At 53.3% G+C, this 13,677-nt stretch overlaps 1 protein-coding gene across 4 annotated transcripts in view; it reads right to left on the bottom strand.

The window, feature by feature from the left end:
* Positions 1–3,571: 3,571 nt before the first annotated feature.
* The window catches only part of MKS1 (MKS transition zone complex subunit 1), a 64,600-nt gene continuing 54,494 nt past the window's right edge, over positions 3,572–13,677 (bottom strand). For 2 of the 4 annotated variants that reach the window (XR_013634775.1, XR_012155395.1), the window contains 5 exons: positions 11,005–11,148; positions 8,870–9,013; positions 7,888–7,953; positions 7,351–7,456; positions 3,573–4,477 (listed from right to left, as the gene is read on the bottom strand). Coding sequence is in view for 1 of the 4 variants with exons in the window: in XM_078849189.1 (XP_078705315.1) it covers positions 11,052–11,148 (97 nt within the window). In the remaining 3 variants the exon portion in view is untranslated. Of the gene's footprint in view, positions 5,064–7,350; positions 7,457–7,887; positions 7,954–8,828; positions 9,014–11,004; positions 11,149–13,677 lie in introns of those variants that run through there. The other 2 variants (XR_013634774.1, XM_078849189.1) reach the window with 2 other exon arrangements.

The following is a 13,677-nucleotide window of genomic DNA, read 5'->3' on the forward strand; positions in this document are numbered from 1 at the left end:
TGGGCTACACTCTGCCCAGTGCACAGACCCTGCCAGACAAGGACCTAATTCTGCTCTGACACTGGTGCAGCTCACTGGCCATGATGGAGTCACTCCTGCCTCACATGGGTGGAAGAGGGGAATCGGGGGCTGCAGGAGGACACTGTGAGGACCCATGTGGATTCAGACCCTCTCCTCCTGAACCCATGTCCATATCTGTCCTCACTCAAAGCCACGGGTGCTCCAGACCCAAAGCAGCCATGGACCAAGGCCTGTGCAGGTTGTGACCAAGTATATTCACCAAGGGCAGATTCAGCAACCAGCAGCGCTGACCCATGGGCCTGTCACACAAGCTGGTAGGAGGAGCTCTGCATGGTTACTCATGGATAAGAGCACCTCTCCCAGCCGATTAGGTAGACACATATGGCTCCACATATGCACTGCATTGCTGTGGGAGAGCAGAGAGAAATGAAGCTTGGTCCAGGGTTGAGATAAGGTTCATTACAGAGCAGCTCGGCCCATTAGGGAGACAACACTGGGGGGAAATCCTGCCACTCTCAGGAACCAATCTGCACGGGTACATCCCTGCCTCGCCCCGTCACCCCAGGGTTCATGCTGCAGACTCTCCCCCAATGCCCCCATGGCTCATGCTGCTGTAGCCTCCAGCCCCAGGAGATATGGGTCTCTGCAGACAGTGAGAGTCCTTGGGGCATGACATGAGTCTTCTGCAGTCAGCAGGTGTGACGGAGACAAGACCTGGCCCCGAAGCTGTGGAGCCAAAGGTGATGCCCCATCAGTGCACCCAGACCCAGCAGCTATATATCCCTTCCCTGAGACACAGGAGGGAACCAAGACCTCAGCTAAAAGTGGGGAGGGGACGGCTCTCACCCACAGCCCAGGACTGTTCAGATCCCAGGATTTGGTTCAGCTCTTTATAAAGAGGGGTTCAATCTGTACAGTTGGTGTCCAGCTCTGGCTTCGGGGTGCGAACCCCCAGGGTCACAGGGTGCTGGAATCCAGGACCAGACTGGCTCTGTCTCTAGCCACCATGGAGAACAAAGGCTTGGCACATGGGGCACAGGGTAAGGAGGGGTGTTAGAAGATAGATATTCAGGCCTGCCAGTAAAGGCCTGTACTTTAAGCACTTAGGTATATTTTTATCACTTAGCTAGTTATAAAGGTATAAAAACAAAGAATCAAAATCAGAAGTCTGCATGTGTATGGGCCTTATCTAACTAGGATAGTCTGAGGCCTTGTTCTTAGGCTAAAGCCTTTGGCTAAGCAGCAGAGGCAGCCATAAGCTGGGAAGCGAACGGTCACATCCTCACATTCCAAACCAGTCACACTGAAATAAGGTGGTATTGGGCTATTAGAAAGACGATCCTGTCCTGATAGTGCCCATCACTACCAGATAAAGAAACAGATTTTAAGATGGTTAAAGAAAACTTAGCCTGATAGCATTCCGTCTGGCATGAAATCACTTATCAATGGTTGTGGTTGTGAAACCCTCATTTCTGTATATTTTATCTTTATGGCCCCCACTTTTCTATTGTTAATCTGTCTGGTTCTCTAATTGTTTCTGTCCACTGTATAATTAATTTTGCTAGGTGTAAGTTAATTAGGGTAGTGGGATATAATTGGTTAGAGAATTATGCTACAATATGTTAGGATTGGTTAGTTAAATTTCAGTAAAATGATTTGTTAAGGTATAGCTGAGAATATTACTATATAAACTGGGGTCAAACAGGAAGTGGAAGGGAAAATTGGAATTATGTTTGCTAAGGGCGGAACAGGAACAGGGAATAGGGAACAGGGACACGGGGTAAACACCCTGTAGCATCAGAGCTGGGAAGGGGGACGCGGGGTAAACGCTTTGCGGCATCAGAGCTGGGAAGGGAACACTGGGGAACAGACTCCATCAGCATATAGAGATAAGCCCGACTGGTGTGAAGGGCTTCTGAATATGCTTGCTTGGAAACTTAAATACCCAATAGACATCGCATTGTCTGCACTTCAGACTTCTGGTCTTCTGCTTTCTGTCTACCTGACAAGAACCAGGGGAGAGGGTGAAGGGAAAGCCTTCTAACAGGGGGGAATTCCCTGGGCAGCATAAAGGGCCTCAGGTGCTTCAGGAGCTGCATCACCGGGCCAAAGTAGCAGCCAGCGAGTGCGGCCAAGGTGTCACAGGCAGCTGCGTGGAGCTCGTGCTGGGAGGTATGTGTCTAAAACCCCTAGGCAGCTTTGAAAATCTCAACCCTAGCCCAGAGAGTGCCCTGGAGAGGCCCCACCCCAGACAGGAGGTCCCGGTCAGACATCTCTTTGGAGCAGAGGATTTGGTTCTTCCAAGCAAACTCCTGGGCTTTTCCTCTGGGCAGAGGCACTTTACCCTGAACCTGATCCTGTGTGTGAGCAGAGCTGGAGTAACAGGGCACGACCCCAATGGCACTGAACCCGTTCACCCCAGATTGGAGCCTGGCATGACCCCACTAACCCCAATGGCACTGCACCCGCTCACCATCTTCAGGGCTGCTGCTGTAAATCCAGAGTAACCCACTGGAACAGCTCCAGATTTACCCCAGTGTAAATGGGGACAGTCTGGCCTCTGAAACCAGGTGATGGCTCATCCTCCATCCAAGGATCAGCCCCGAGTGCCAGGCCTAGAGTATGTTCATGCCCTACAGGCACTAGTGTTGCTGGCACCCAGTGCCAGAGGTGAACAACAGCAGTGGTTCTTTGCCCGGTGTGCATCAGCCAATAATCACAACGGGGTGGAGAAGCAGAAAAGTTTATTTGCAGCTGCAAACAAGGTACAAGGAGAATAGAATCTCCAATCCTCCACCCAGAGCAGGAAGTTACACAGGCTTTTATACATCCTTTCTTCAGCGTACTTATCCAATAGCAAGCTGCCATAAGTATCCATATAGCCAGCCAATCCAGTTCCCAGCTAGTTCCCTTGTTCTCTGTACCATCTGTTAAACCATACATAAAGCTGCTTTATTCAGCATTGTTCTTCCATATCTGCCCTGTTTGGCCTTGTTTAGTTTCAGGCAGTCTGACTCTGCAACATATTGTTGCAGATCCTCAGTATAACTGCTGTGAGTGTCTCCAGGCAGGGGGGCCAAGGACACTTGGGCCTAGTACTCATAACTGCTGCGAGTGCCTCCAGGTTGGGGGGGTGGCAAGGACACCTGGGCCTAGTGGAGGGGGCTTCATCAACACTCATGGTCTTCCATCCCCTCGAGTTACCTAGTGGCCATGCCCAGTGTCCCCAACACTAGGTTATCGGGGCTCACTCAGATCAGGGTCAGAAGTGCAGGGCTGCTCAGTCCAAAAGATCAAAAATCACAGATCAGCCCCCCAAATTCACCAGCCTGGCCTCCAAACCAGAGGACTGGCTCCAAAGTGCCAGATGTTTGTAAAGTGACAGTTGTGTTATTTGCTGTGTCTGATTGCTGAAGTCCACCCCATCCCACCCCCACGTGTGACCAGGGCTGGCTTTCGGGAAAATGGCACCCTGGGTGAATTTGTATTTTGGCACCCCGGGCCCCCAGTACCTCCCTGGGCTCCCCACCCCCACATTGCCCCTGGGCTCCGCTGCCTCCTCCCACATTGCCCCAAGGTCCCTCATTCCCTAGGCCAGCCCTGCTCCTTCCCTCTTGACCACGTCACCCACGCATAAGGCTGGCCCTGAGCCCTGCTGCTGTCCGGGCTGGGTGTGGGGCCCTTGTGAGCAGTGTTTCCTCCTGGGCCGCAGCCTGCTGCGCTGCACGGGGACAGAGTTCACTGGCCTGCTGGTGGGAAGGAGGAACAGCCCGGGCTTGGGACAGTCCCAGAAGGTGCGAGGGTGGGAGGGGAGAGCCTGCTGGCTCGCAGCATGTGGAGGTAGGACTAGGAGTCAGGCTGGGAAACCAGTGGGGTAATGATCAGAGCACGCTCCATCTGGGAGCGAGGAGGTGGGCGCTCTTGCTGTGCCGTGCTGCACCTTGCAGGGAGCGAGGAGGAGCTTGAGCCCTTTGCCTCTTGACACATGACCCCCCGACCATGGTGCCCACCACTAAGGCCAGCCCTAGGCTTGAATTGGTATTGGCCAAATGGGGTGGAGAATAAGGTCTTTTCCTGTGACTCATATCAAAAGAATCTGCCAGTCCCACTCTTGACCTGACAAAGGGGAGATAGATTTGGTGGCCACTGAACTCTCCAGTGACGCATCTACTTTAGACATAGGATACAGGTCAAATTTCAATAGTGCATTTATCTTCCAGAAATCCATGGAAAAATGGGTTGATCCGTTCAGCTTTAGCACAAGTACAATGGGATTCCTCCACTCACTAGGGGATTCCCCAATGACCCCTAGGTCCAACGCAGCCAGCAGTTCTTTGCAGAACGTTTCCCCCAACATCCATGGAATGGGTTGTAGTTTCTCAGGAACCATTTTTTCCTGCTTTGGTATCCACATGATGGTAGGCTTGGTGGATTTCTTCAGGCATTGCTGAGAACACTGAGGGAAAGTCTTTGATTAGCCGTTGTATTTGCTGTTTCTATTAGGGCCAGAATAATGGATTAAGGGGACTTGTGGGCTCAGTTCAGGGTCCGGTGGAAAAGGCATTATAAGGAGGCTCTATTGGTCCTTCAGCAGGTTCACATTGTATACCCGTGTCTCCTTTCTCTTCCTTGGATGGCGGATTTCATAATCAACCGCCCCTGCTCTTTTTACCTCCTTGAATGGTCCTTGCCACTTGGCTAGCAGTTTTGACTCTGAGGTTGGCAGCAACAACAAACCCTATCACTGGATTTAAATTGTCACATCCTAGCCCATTTATTGTAGGCCCATCCCTGGCTCTCCTTAACCCCTTCTGTGCTGGTTTCTCCACTTTCCCACACTCCTCCAGCTGGAGCAGGTTCTGCAGGTACAGGATCACAGAGGCCCAGGACAGCTCTCTAACCCCTCCTGGCCCAGGTGTGGGGTTTATACCCCCCCCATCACAGGCATTCTATCAGGCAGCACTCCTGTAGAGGCTCAGGCACCTGCGAAGGGATCGGATGGCATGGAGCTGGCACATCATCTTGGCCGTGATGTCCTCCTGCTGCAAGAGGACAAGAACCTGTCACAGACTTGGATGCCCCCAGGAATCGGGGGATTCATGGCAACTGAACCAGCAGCATTTCCACCAAGCACCTGCCCATGTCTCAGGGATAGATTTACCCTCCTGACCCCTGGGGTGGACTCTTGTCTTCCTCTCTAGTGACCTCCAGTGCCAAACACCCCCCACCCCATTGTAGGGTCCTGCCTCCATTCCCTCAGGTTCCCTCCATTCCCAGTCTCTATTCAAGCCTAAGTTAATTGTATCCAGTTTGCAAATTAATTCCAATTCAGCAGTCTCTTGTTGGAGTCTGTTTTGGATGTGTCATCACACAAAGTAAAACTATTTCCCCACGTTTATTCCCCCCCAACCCCCCGCTGCTCCTCCGACGTTCCTGTTAACTGCTGGAAATGGCCCACCTTGATTATCACTACAAATGGTTTTCTCCCCCGCCTCCCCCGCTCTCCTGCTGGTAATAGCTCATCTTAAGTGATCACTCTCCTTACAGTGTGTATGGTAACACCTATTTTTTCATGTTCTGGGTGTATATAAATCTCCTCACTGTATTTTCCACTGAATGCATCCGATGAAGTGAGCTGTAGCTCACGAAAGCTTATGCTCAAATAAATTGGTTAGTCTCTAAGGTGCCACTAGTATGCCTTTTCTTTTTGCGAATACAGACTAACACGGCTGCTACTCTGAAACCTCCAGTAGATGGAGTATCCTGGGTGTGTTTGGGGGGACTGATCCTAAGTTGGGGAGGGAGAGAAGGTGAGACAGAGACCGACTCATCATCCAGCTGGAGTCAATCTCAGAGGAGTTGGCGGGTTTCGACAGGGGTCCCATTACCCAGCTGGGGTCAGTCTGAGATGCCCAGGGGCTTGTTTCTTTAAGGGTCCCATTGCCTAGCTTCTGTCCGTCTCAATTGTCTCTTGGGTCCCATTTCCTAACTAGTTTAAGAATAGCAGCCATGTTAGTCTGTATTCGCAAAACGAAAAGGAGTACTTGTGACACCTTAGAGACTAACAAATTTATCTGAGCATAAGCTTTCGTGAGCTACAGCTCACTTCATCGGATGCATGCAGTGGAAGATACATTGGGGAGATTTTATATACACAGAGAACATGAAACAATGGGTGTTACCATACACACTGTAAGGAGAGTGATCAGGTAAGATGAGCTTTTACCAGCAGGGGAGAAAAAAAACCTTTTGTAGTGATAATCAAGGTGGGTCATTTCCAGCATGGCCCACCTTGATTATAGTGACTGTGAGGACAATCCCCACCAGGAATCTTAGTGCCCATAGGAGAGATTGGCTGATTTCCTGGAGTCCTCTGGTTTCTCTAGAAAGGAAACAGTGATTCTTCTCTGAGGATCATCTCCTGGATCTCATGACAGGGGGAAGGTGGGAAGTTGAGGCTCTCACTCCTCAAGGCAGCCTAGGACCCTGTGGTTACTGCTCAACAGAACCAGGCAGAGCCCTGGCTTGAAGTCCCAGCTCCTTTCCCTGAAGGAGGAAGGGCCCAATATTGCATTGTACTGACTGACCTGACCAAGGATGGCCCAGTGGGATCCCAGCTAGGAGGACAGACTAGAAAATGGATCTTCCAGTCTCTCCTTTCCAGTCCTCCCCAGCCACGAGTGCAGGGGACTGGACTAGATGACCTCTCAAGGTCCCTTCTAGTCCTATGATTAAGGTAGAATTGCCCCCTGCCCTTCCTCATTGGGCTCACCTCCAAGATGTACTGGAGCCTGTCTGTGTCTGGGGACTCTGCCAGCAGGTTCCCTGGCATGGCATCCAGGAGCTCTGCCAAGACCTTGTGCAGAGCGTACAAAGGAAGGGAGAGCCATGGGTCAGCATTAGGGAAACTGGGGCTACACCTGCCACAGGATGGGAAGAGGGTTCTCTGTGAAGCACTGGTGAGAGCCCAAACACATGTCGTGACCTCTCTCATTCATGTCCCACTGCAGGCAATTAGCAAAGACTCATGGCAGCGTCACAGCTGGCTCTTTAATGCCCTTAGCAGGTCTCTGCAGAGGGCCTCATAGACAGCAGAGTATGGAACAGCCAAGTTGCTATGGATGGAAGTTGGGCAAAACACAGCATGTGGAAGGAAGGAAGGAAAGAATCCTCCTTGGATGGGTAATGTAATCGCCCCAGCGGGACGGATCCAACCCTGTGGCCTGTTCCATCTCTGCCCACCCCAACCCTATCTCTGTAGCTCCAGCTAATCAAGGGAGCAGGGGCCAGAGGCCACTCCTGGCAGGGAGGAATAGAAGAGTGATCTACCTGGACATGGGTGCTGTACCTCTCCATGCCCATGGTGAAGACACCATGCAGGATAGCTTGCAGGAAGTGGATCTCCAGCTCTGGCTTCAGGGCAGGTTTCATTGTGCTGGCAAGAGAGAGGAGCCGGTATCAGACTGTGCAGTGCAGGGATGCGACTGGCATCAACACAGGTGTGAAACCGCAGGGAAATAGGCACAGGCTGGCAAGAATGGAAACTGAGGCACTGAGCCAGGAAAGGACAAGGGCAAGGCCTCACAGACAGACAGTGGCAGGGAAGGACTAGCACCTGTTCCCTGTGGTCCCTCCTGTATCTGACCCCAGAAGTGAGCCTCTCCCCAAGGCCATTGTAATGCTACCGAAGTGAAAATATTTGAGGGTGAGCCAAGAGTGGGTGAATATTCCCGCCACCTCTGGAGGAGGAGCTTCACCTGGGGGTGACCTGGGAGGGGGAGGGGCAGTGACTCCCTGCCCTGGGCCTGAGCAGCACCAGGGTTAGGGGAGCCGGGCGGGAGGGTCTCGGTACATGAGGTTGCTCACAGTGATCAGGGAGTTGGTGAAGACTGTGCTGGGTGCAGAGTCACTGGGCAACTCCTCAGTGAGCTCCTGTGAGACCCAAAGGAGACAAAAGAGCACGTGAGATTCAGACCCCACTGACACTTCCCAGTGAGGTTACACAGCCAGCGCCCCACACCACCAGCAGGAGCCTCCCAACTGCATCCCCTCATCTGATTCCTTCCTGCCAATCAAAATTGGCCCCTCGTCCCATAGGCCCTGACTTCCCTGTTTTCCTTGGGTGCTCGACTCCCCCATTCTCTGCCCCCAACCCTGCCCCCACTCCACCCCTTACATGAGGCCCCACCCCTGCCCCACCTCTTCCCACCCCCGCCCCCCCCATTCCAACCCATTCCCCAAAGTCCCTGCCCCAACTCTGTCCCCTCCCTGCCCCTATTCCAACTTCTTCCCCAAATCCCCACCCTGACCCCGCCTCTTCCCCACCTCCTCCTCTGAGCGCACCATGTTCCCGCTCCTCTTCTTCTTTCCCAGAGCATGCTAATGCTGCCAAACAGCTATTTGGCAGCAGCCAGGCAGGCAATGCTGGGAGGTAGGCAGAGGAGTGGGGATGCGGCACACTAGAGGGGGGGCGAGGAGCTTGGTTGCCAGTAGGTGCACAGCACCCACTAATTTTTTCCCATGGGTGCTCCAGCCCCGGATCACCCACGGAGTCGGCACCTATGCCTCCTTCCCTTCCCCTTATTCCCTCCTACCTGTCAAAATTGCTTCCTTCTGACTCCATCTTGACTAGTGAGCTGGAATTCCTTGTTCCCCACCAGCCTCAGCTGCCCCTCCTCTCCAGCCCCACTAATGACCGTTCTCTTCTCCCCAACCATATCCCAGCAATCTCTGCCCTCTGCTGCCTCCTCCAGCACCACCCATCCCCCACCCATTGGCCATGGGGAGGCCCCTGCCCATCCCATGTCTCTTGCCTCCCTCCAGCTGCCAGGCACCGTGGCTCACTCACCACAATCCTCTCCACCACAGCTGCTTTGGAGTAGTGCGGCTCCAACGTGTCCTGCCCTCTCTGCTGTGCAGTGATGCACAAGGGGGGTGATAGTGTGCAGGAACCTGAGCTCTTGGCCTCATCCTGTACCCAGCAGGAGTGGGGCTGGGTGAGAGACAGCTTGTTAGCCAGGGACTGCCCTGCCCCTCCCACACCAGCTCCATGGTTCAGGCCTTGAGGGGGGAGAGTGGGGATCCCCTCATTCTCAAAATCACCCATGACTCCTGCACAGACAGGGTAGGAAAGGGGGGAGGGGACCCCAGATAGTGTGAGACAAACACCCCCATCTTGGGGGTCCCATATCAGCTGGGATAAAATCTCCATTGGGGTGGTGGATCGGCTGGGACAAGACCCCCCTGCCGGGGGTCAGGATGCTGGGAAGGGGCAGGACAATGTCAGTTCCAGCCCAGCTGGGGAATGTTTGTACCTGTTCTCTGCCCTGGAGCTGCTCCATGAGACCTGGAGGGCAGTTTCCTCTTTGGCCATGCCCACCCCCTTCTCCACCTCCTCTAATGAGTCCCTGGGGGCCCCTGCACCAGGGAGAGAAGGGGACAGGGTGACTCCTGCTGGCATGCAGGGGAAGGACAGGGGTGTGGTGTCCTCCCTTCCCACCTCAGGGACGTAGGGCAGAGCAGGCCCCACACTCCTCACTCTCAGGAATGCGTTTGGCCCCCAGCTGTTTCAGAGAGCCCCTCTCACTGTTCTGGACTCCCTAGGAGGTGCCTGCCCCACGGGGAATCGGGGACCCAAGTGGCAGCAGCTCCCGCTGCTCCCCAATCCCCCAGATCCCCTTGCTCCCAGGGACAGCTGTGTGACCACTGTTGGTGTCACTGGGGTTCGTGTGGCTCAGGCCAGACGCCTGAGCTGAGATAGCACCCCACTCCATATCACTACAGTCCCGTGCTTTTCCCTCCCTGAGCCCAGCCTGGCTCCTCATCTGGATGCAGCAGCAGCAGCAGCCATCGGCCTCGCTGCTGCCAGACTCCCAAGAGCTGCTGCTGCCCCATGGGGAGTGGGCTGAGCTGGTGGCGCTGGGGCAGGGATCCCCCGCCTCCTGCCCTGGGGAGGCTGGAAGGTCCTCAGTGACCGGGCAGGGCGATGTCTCCTGCTGGGAATCAGGGTAGGTTCCTGGTGCCGGTGCTTCCCACACAAGAAGCTCCAGAGCCACCCTGCCTGACTCCTCTCCTGGGCTTGGTCCTGCCTGCCCAGCTGCATCCTGGGCCAGCTCCATTTGGGCCTGGCCAGTGCCACTCTCCCTTGGCGCCTCCTCCAGAAAGCCAGACACTTCCTCCTCCTGGCCTGGCTGGGAGCTGCTTCCCCACCAGCGGCGACAGAGGGGCTGCTCTGCTCCTGGGGAAGATGGCAGCTGCCTCCCTCAAGCTCTGGGGCCACCTGCAGAACCTTCTTCCTGAAAATCCTCAGGAACCTGGCCATCGTGGAACCAAGCAGGCGTGAGTCTGGGGTCAGTGCAGCATCTCATTAATGGGCCTTTTTTGGTCCCTCTTGCCCCAGCCAGAGCAACTCCTCCTCCCCCCAGAGGGGGTGCACACACCCTGGCACGAGCTCATTACATGATCTGCTCCCAAAGGTCCCCCTGCCACTCTTGGTGCTGCAGTACCAAGGGAATCTCATACTCTTAGAGCAGTGGGATCAGACACAAAGACCACTGATTAGCGTGGACAAGCAGCCCCCTCGTCCTGTCCCAGGCCATGCTCCCGCCCAGGTGAGAGAAGGAACAGAACCCAGGAGTCCGGACTTCTCCTGGGAAACCTTTCCCCATGTCAGATTCACAACCTCCCTAGTCATATGAAGCCCAGGGCCCCTGTTTCCCATTGATTTCCACAGCAGCTCAGAGAGCCTGGCCCAGCTCAGAGATTCTCAGCCTGAGGAACAGTCTCCCACAAGGGAAGGGCTGGGAGCCCCATTACTGAGACATTTCCAAAGAAACTGGAGATGGCTCTTGAGAAGCCTCTGCAAAGAACCTGTGGCCCAGTCTGAAAGCAAGGGGCTCCTGGGGACTTTTTGCAAAGATTCTCTCCCCCAATTCTGCTTCTCCCCGGACAGACAGGGGAAGCCACAGAGGAAATGCCACTTACTTGCTCTAGGTGGATCTTCAGTCACCAGCTGTCCCTCACCCTCTTCCTCACTCTCCAACCCAAGGCACGCTGGAGAGGGTGGTCCCCAGAGGCATTACCCTGCTCAGCCAGCAGGGAGGGTGTGGACACTGGGCAATTGACTGGCTGTGAAAACAAGAGTCTATCCTATTGCCAAGGGACAGAGAAACTCAGCCAGCAGCAGGGGTCCAGAACCCTGCCCTACTGCGGGGGTGAAGACGGCTCTCGGCAGCTGACATACCAGTACTTTATACACATTCATGAAGGCTGTAGGAACCCCAACCCTCCTGAGGGGAAACAGGCATGGGGAGGGAAGGGAAGCTACTGGCTCAGGGTCACACCAAGTGTCAGAGCCATGGATGGGACCCAGCAGTCCTTATTTCCAAGCCCCTTCACTAATCACTGCTGCACACTCCCTCCGAGAGCTGGCAATTACAGCCAGGCCCTTAGGTCCAGTCCCCCTGCCTTTGAGAGGCAGCGTGATCCGTTGTAGTCACTGTACCAGGGGATTGGGAGTCCAGACGTCTGGGTCCATTGTTGGTTTTTCTGTGGGACTTTGAGCAAGTCGCTCCCCCCTCCATGGCTCAGTGCCCAGCAGTCAAATGGGGATTTAATACCTCTATTGTAAAGTGCTGGGAGAGCTCTCAGGAAAAGCTGCTCTTTCAGTGCTAAGGAGCATCTGATCATTAGAGGTCAGAGCATGCTGCCCAGAACGAGGAGTGTTTGGCTCTGGGGTTTCAGTTGTTTGCTTTTGGCAGGGAATCAGTATAATATCCCCAAACAGCAACAATCCTCCATTGGCCTTCTCAACACAAAGGGGTAGGAGACAAACCTCTCTACAGATGCAGAAATGGTTAGTCATGCAATTATTATAATTTATTTGGATAATGTGAGGTCATTACAAACTTGCCTGAGTTTTTACTAAATCTGAAGAAATACTTATAAGTATTTTTCTATATGTTGCGCTTGGAGACTAATAGCTTATAGATTGATGCATGTAGGAATGATATCAGGAGGGCCAAATCGCACCTGGAGCTGCAGCTAGCCAGAGATGTCAAGAGTAACAAGAAGGGTTTCTTCAGGTATGTTGGCAACAAGAAGAAAGCCAAGGAATGTGTGGGCCCCTTACTGAATGAGGGAGGCAACCTAGTGACAGAGGATGTGGAAAAAGCTAATGTACTCAATGCTTTTTTTGCCTCTGTTTTCACTAACAAGGTCAGCTCCCAGACTGCTGCGCTGGGCATCACAAAATGGGGAAGAGATGGCCAGCCCTCTGTGGAGATAGAGGTGGTTAGGGACTATTTAGAAAAGCTGGACGTGCACAAGTCCATGGGGCCGGACGAGTTGCATCCAAGAGTGCTGAAGGAATTGGCGGCTGTGATTGCAGAGCCATTGGCCATTATCTTTGAAAACTCGTGGCGAACCGGGGAAGTCCCGGATGACTGGAAAAAGGCTAATGTAGTGCCAATCTTTAAAAAAGGGAAGAAGGAGGATCCTGGGAACTACAGGCCAGTCAGCCTCACCTCAGTCCCTGGAAAAATCATGGAGCAGGTCCTCAAAGAATCAATCCTGAAGCACTTGCATGAGAGGAAAGTGATCAGGAACAGCCAGCATGGATTCACCAAGGGAAGGTCATGCCTGACTAATCTAATCGCCTTTTATTATGAGATTACTGGTTCTGTGGATGAAGGGAAAGCAGTGGATGTATTGTTTCTTGACTTTAGCAAAGCTTTTGACACGGTCTCCCATAGTATTCTTGTCAGCAAGTTAAGGAAGTATGGGCTGGATGAATGCACTATAAGGTGGGTAGAAAGCTGGTTAGATTGTCGGGCTCAACGGGTAGTGATCAATGGCTCCATGTCTAGTTGGCAGCCGGTATCAAGTGGAGTGCCCCAAGGGTCGGTCCTGGGGCCGGTTTTGTTCAATATCTTCATAAATGATCTGGAGGATGGTGTGGATTGCACTCTCAGCAAATTTGCGGATGATACTAAACTGGGAGGAGTGGTAGATACGCTGGAGGGGAGGGATAGGATACAGAAGGACCTAGACAAATTGGAGGATTGGGCCAAAAGGAATCTGATGAGGTTCAATAAGGATAAGTGCAGGGTCCTGCACTTAGGACGGAAGAACCCAATGCACAGCTACAGACTAGGGACCAAATGGCTAGGCAGCAGTTCTGCGGAAAAGGACCTAGGGGTGACAGTGGACGAGAAGCTGGATATGAGTCAGCAGTGTGCCCTTGTTGCCAAGAAGGCCAATGGCATTTTGGGATGTATAAGTAGGGGCATAGCGAGCAGATCGAGGGACGTGATCGTTCCCCTCTATTCAACATTGGTGAGGCCTCATCTGGAGTACTGTGTCCAGTTTTGGGCCCCGCACTTCAAGAAGGATGTGGATAAATTGGAGAGAGTCCAGCGAAGGGCAACAAAAATGATTAGGGGACTGGAACACATGAGTTATGAGGAGAGGCTGAGGGAGCTGGGATTGTTTAGCCTGCAGAAGAGAAGAATGAGGGGGGATTTGATAGCTGCTTTCAAGTACCTGAAAGGGGGTTTCAAAGAGGATGGCTCTAGACTGTTCTCAATGGTAGCAGATGACAGAACGAGGAGTAACGGTCTCAAGTTGCAGTGGGGGAGATTTAGGTTGGATATTAGG

Source organism: Lepidochelys kempii, chromosome 17, assembly GCF_965140285.1.
Source record: "Lepidochelys kempii isolate rLepKem1 chromosome 17, rLepKem1.hap1, whole genome shotgun sequence".
Lineage (NCBI taxonomy): Eukaryota > Metazoa > Chordata > Testudines > Cheloniidae > Lepidochelys > Lepidochelys kempii.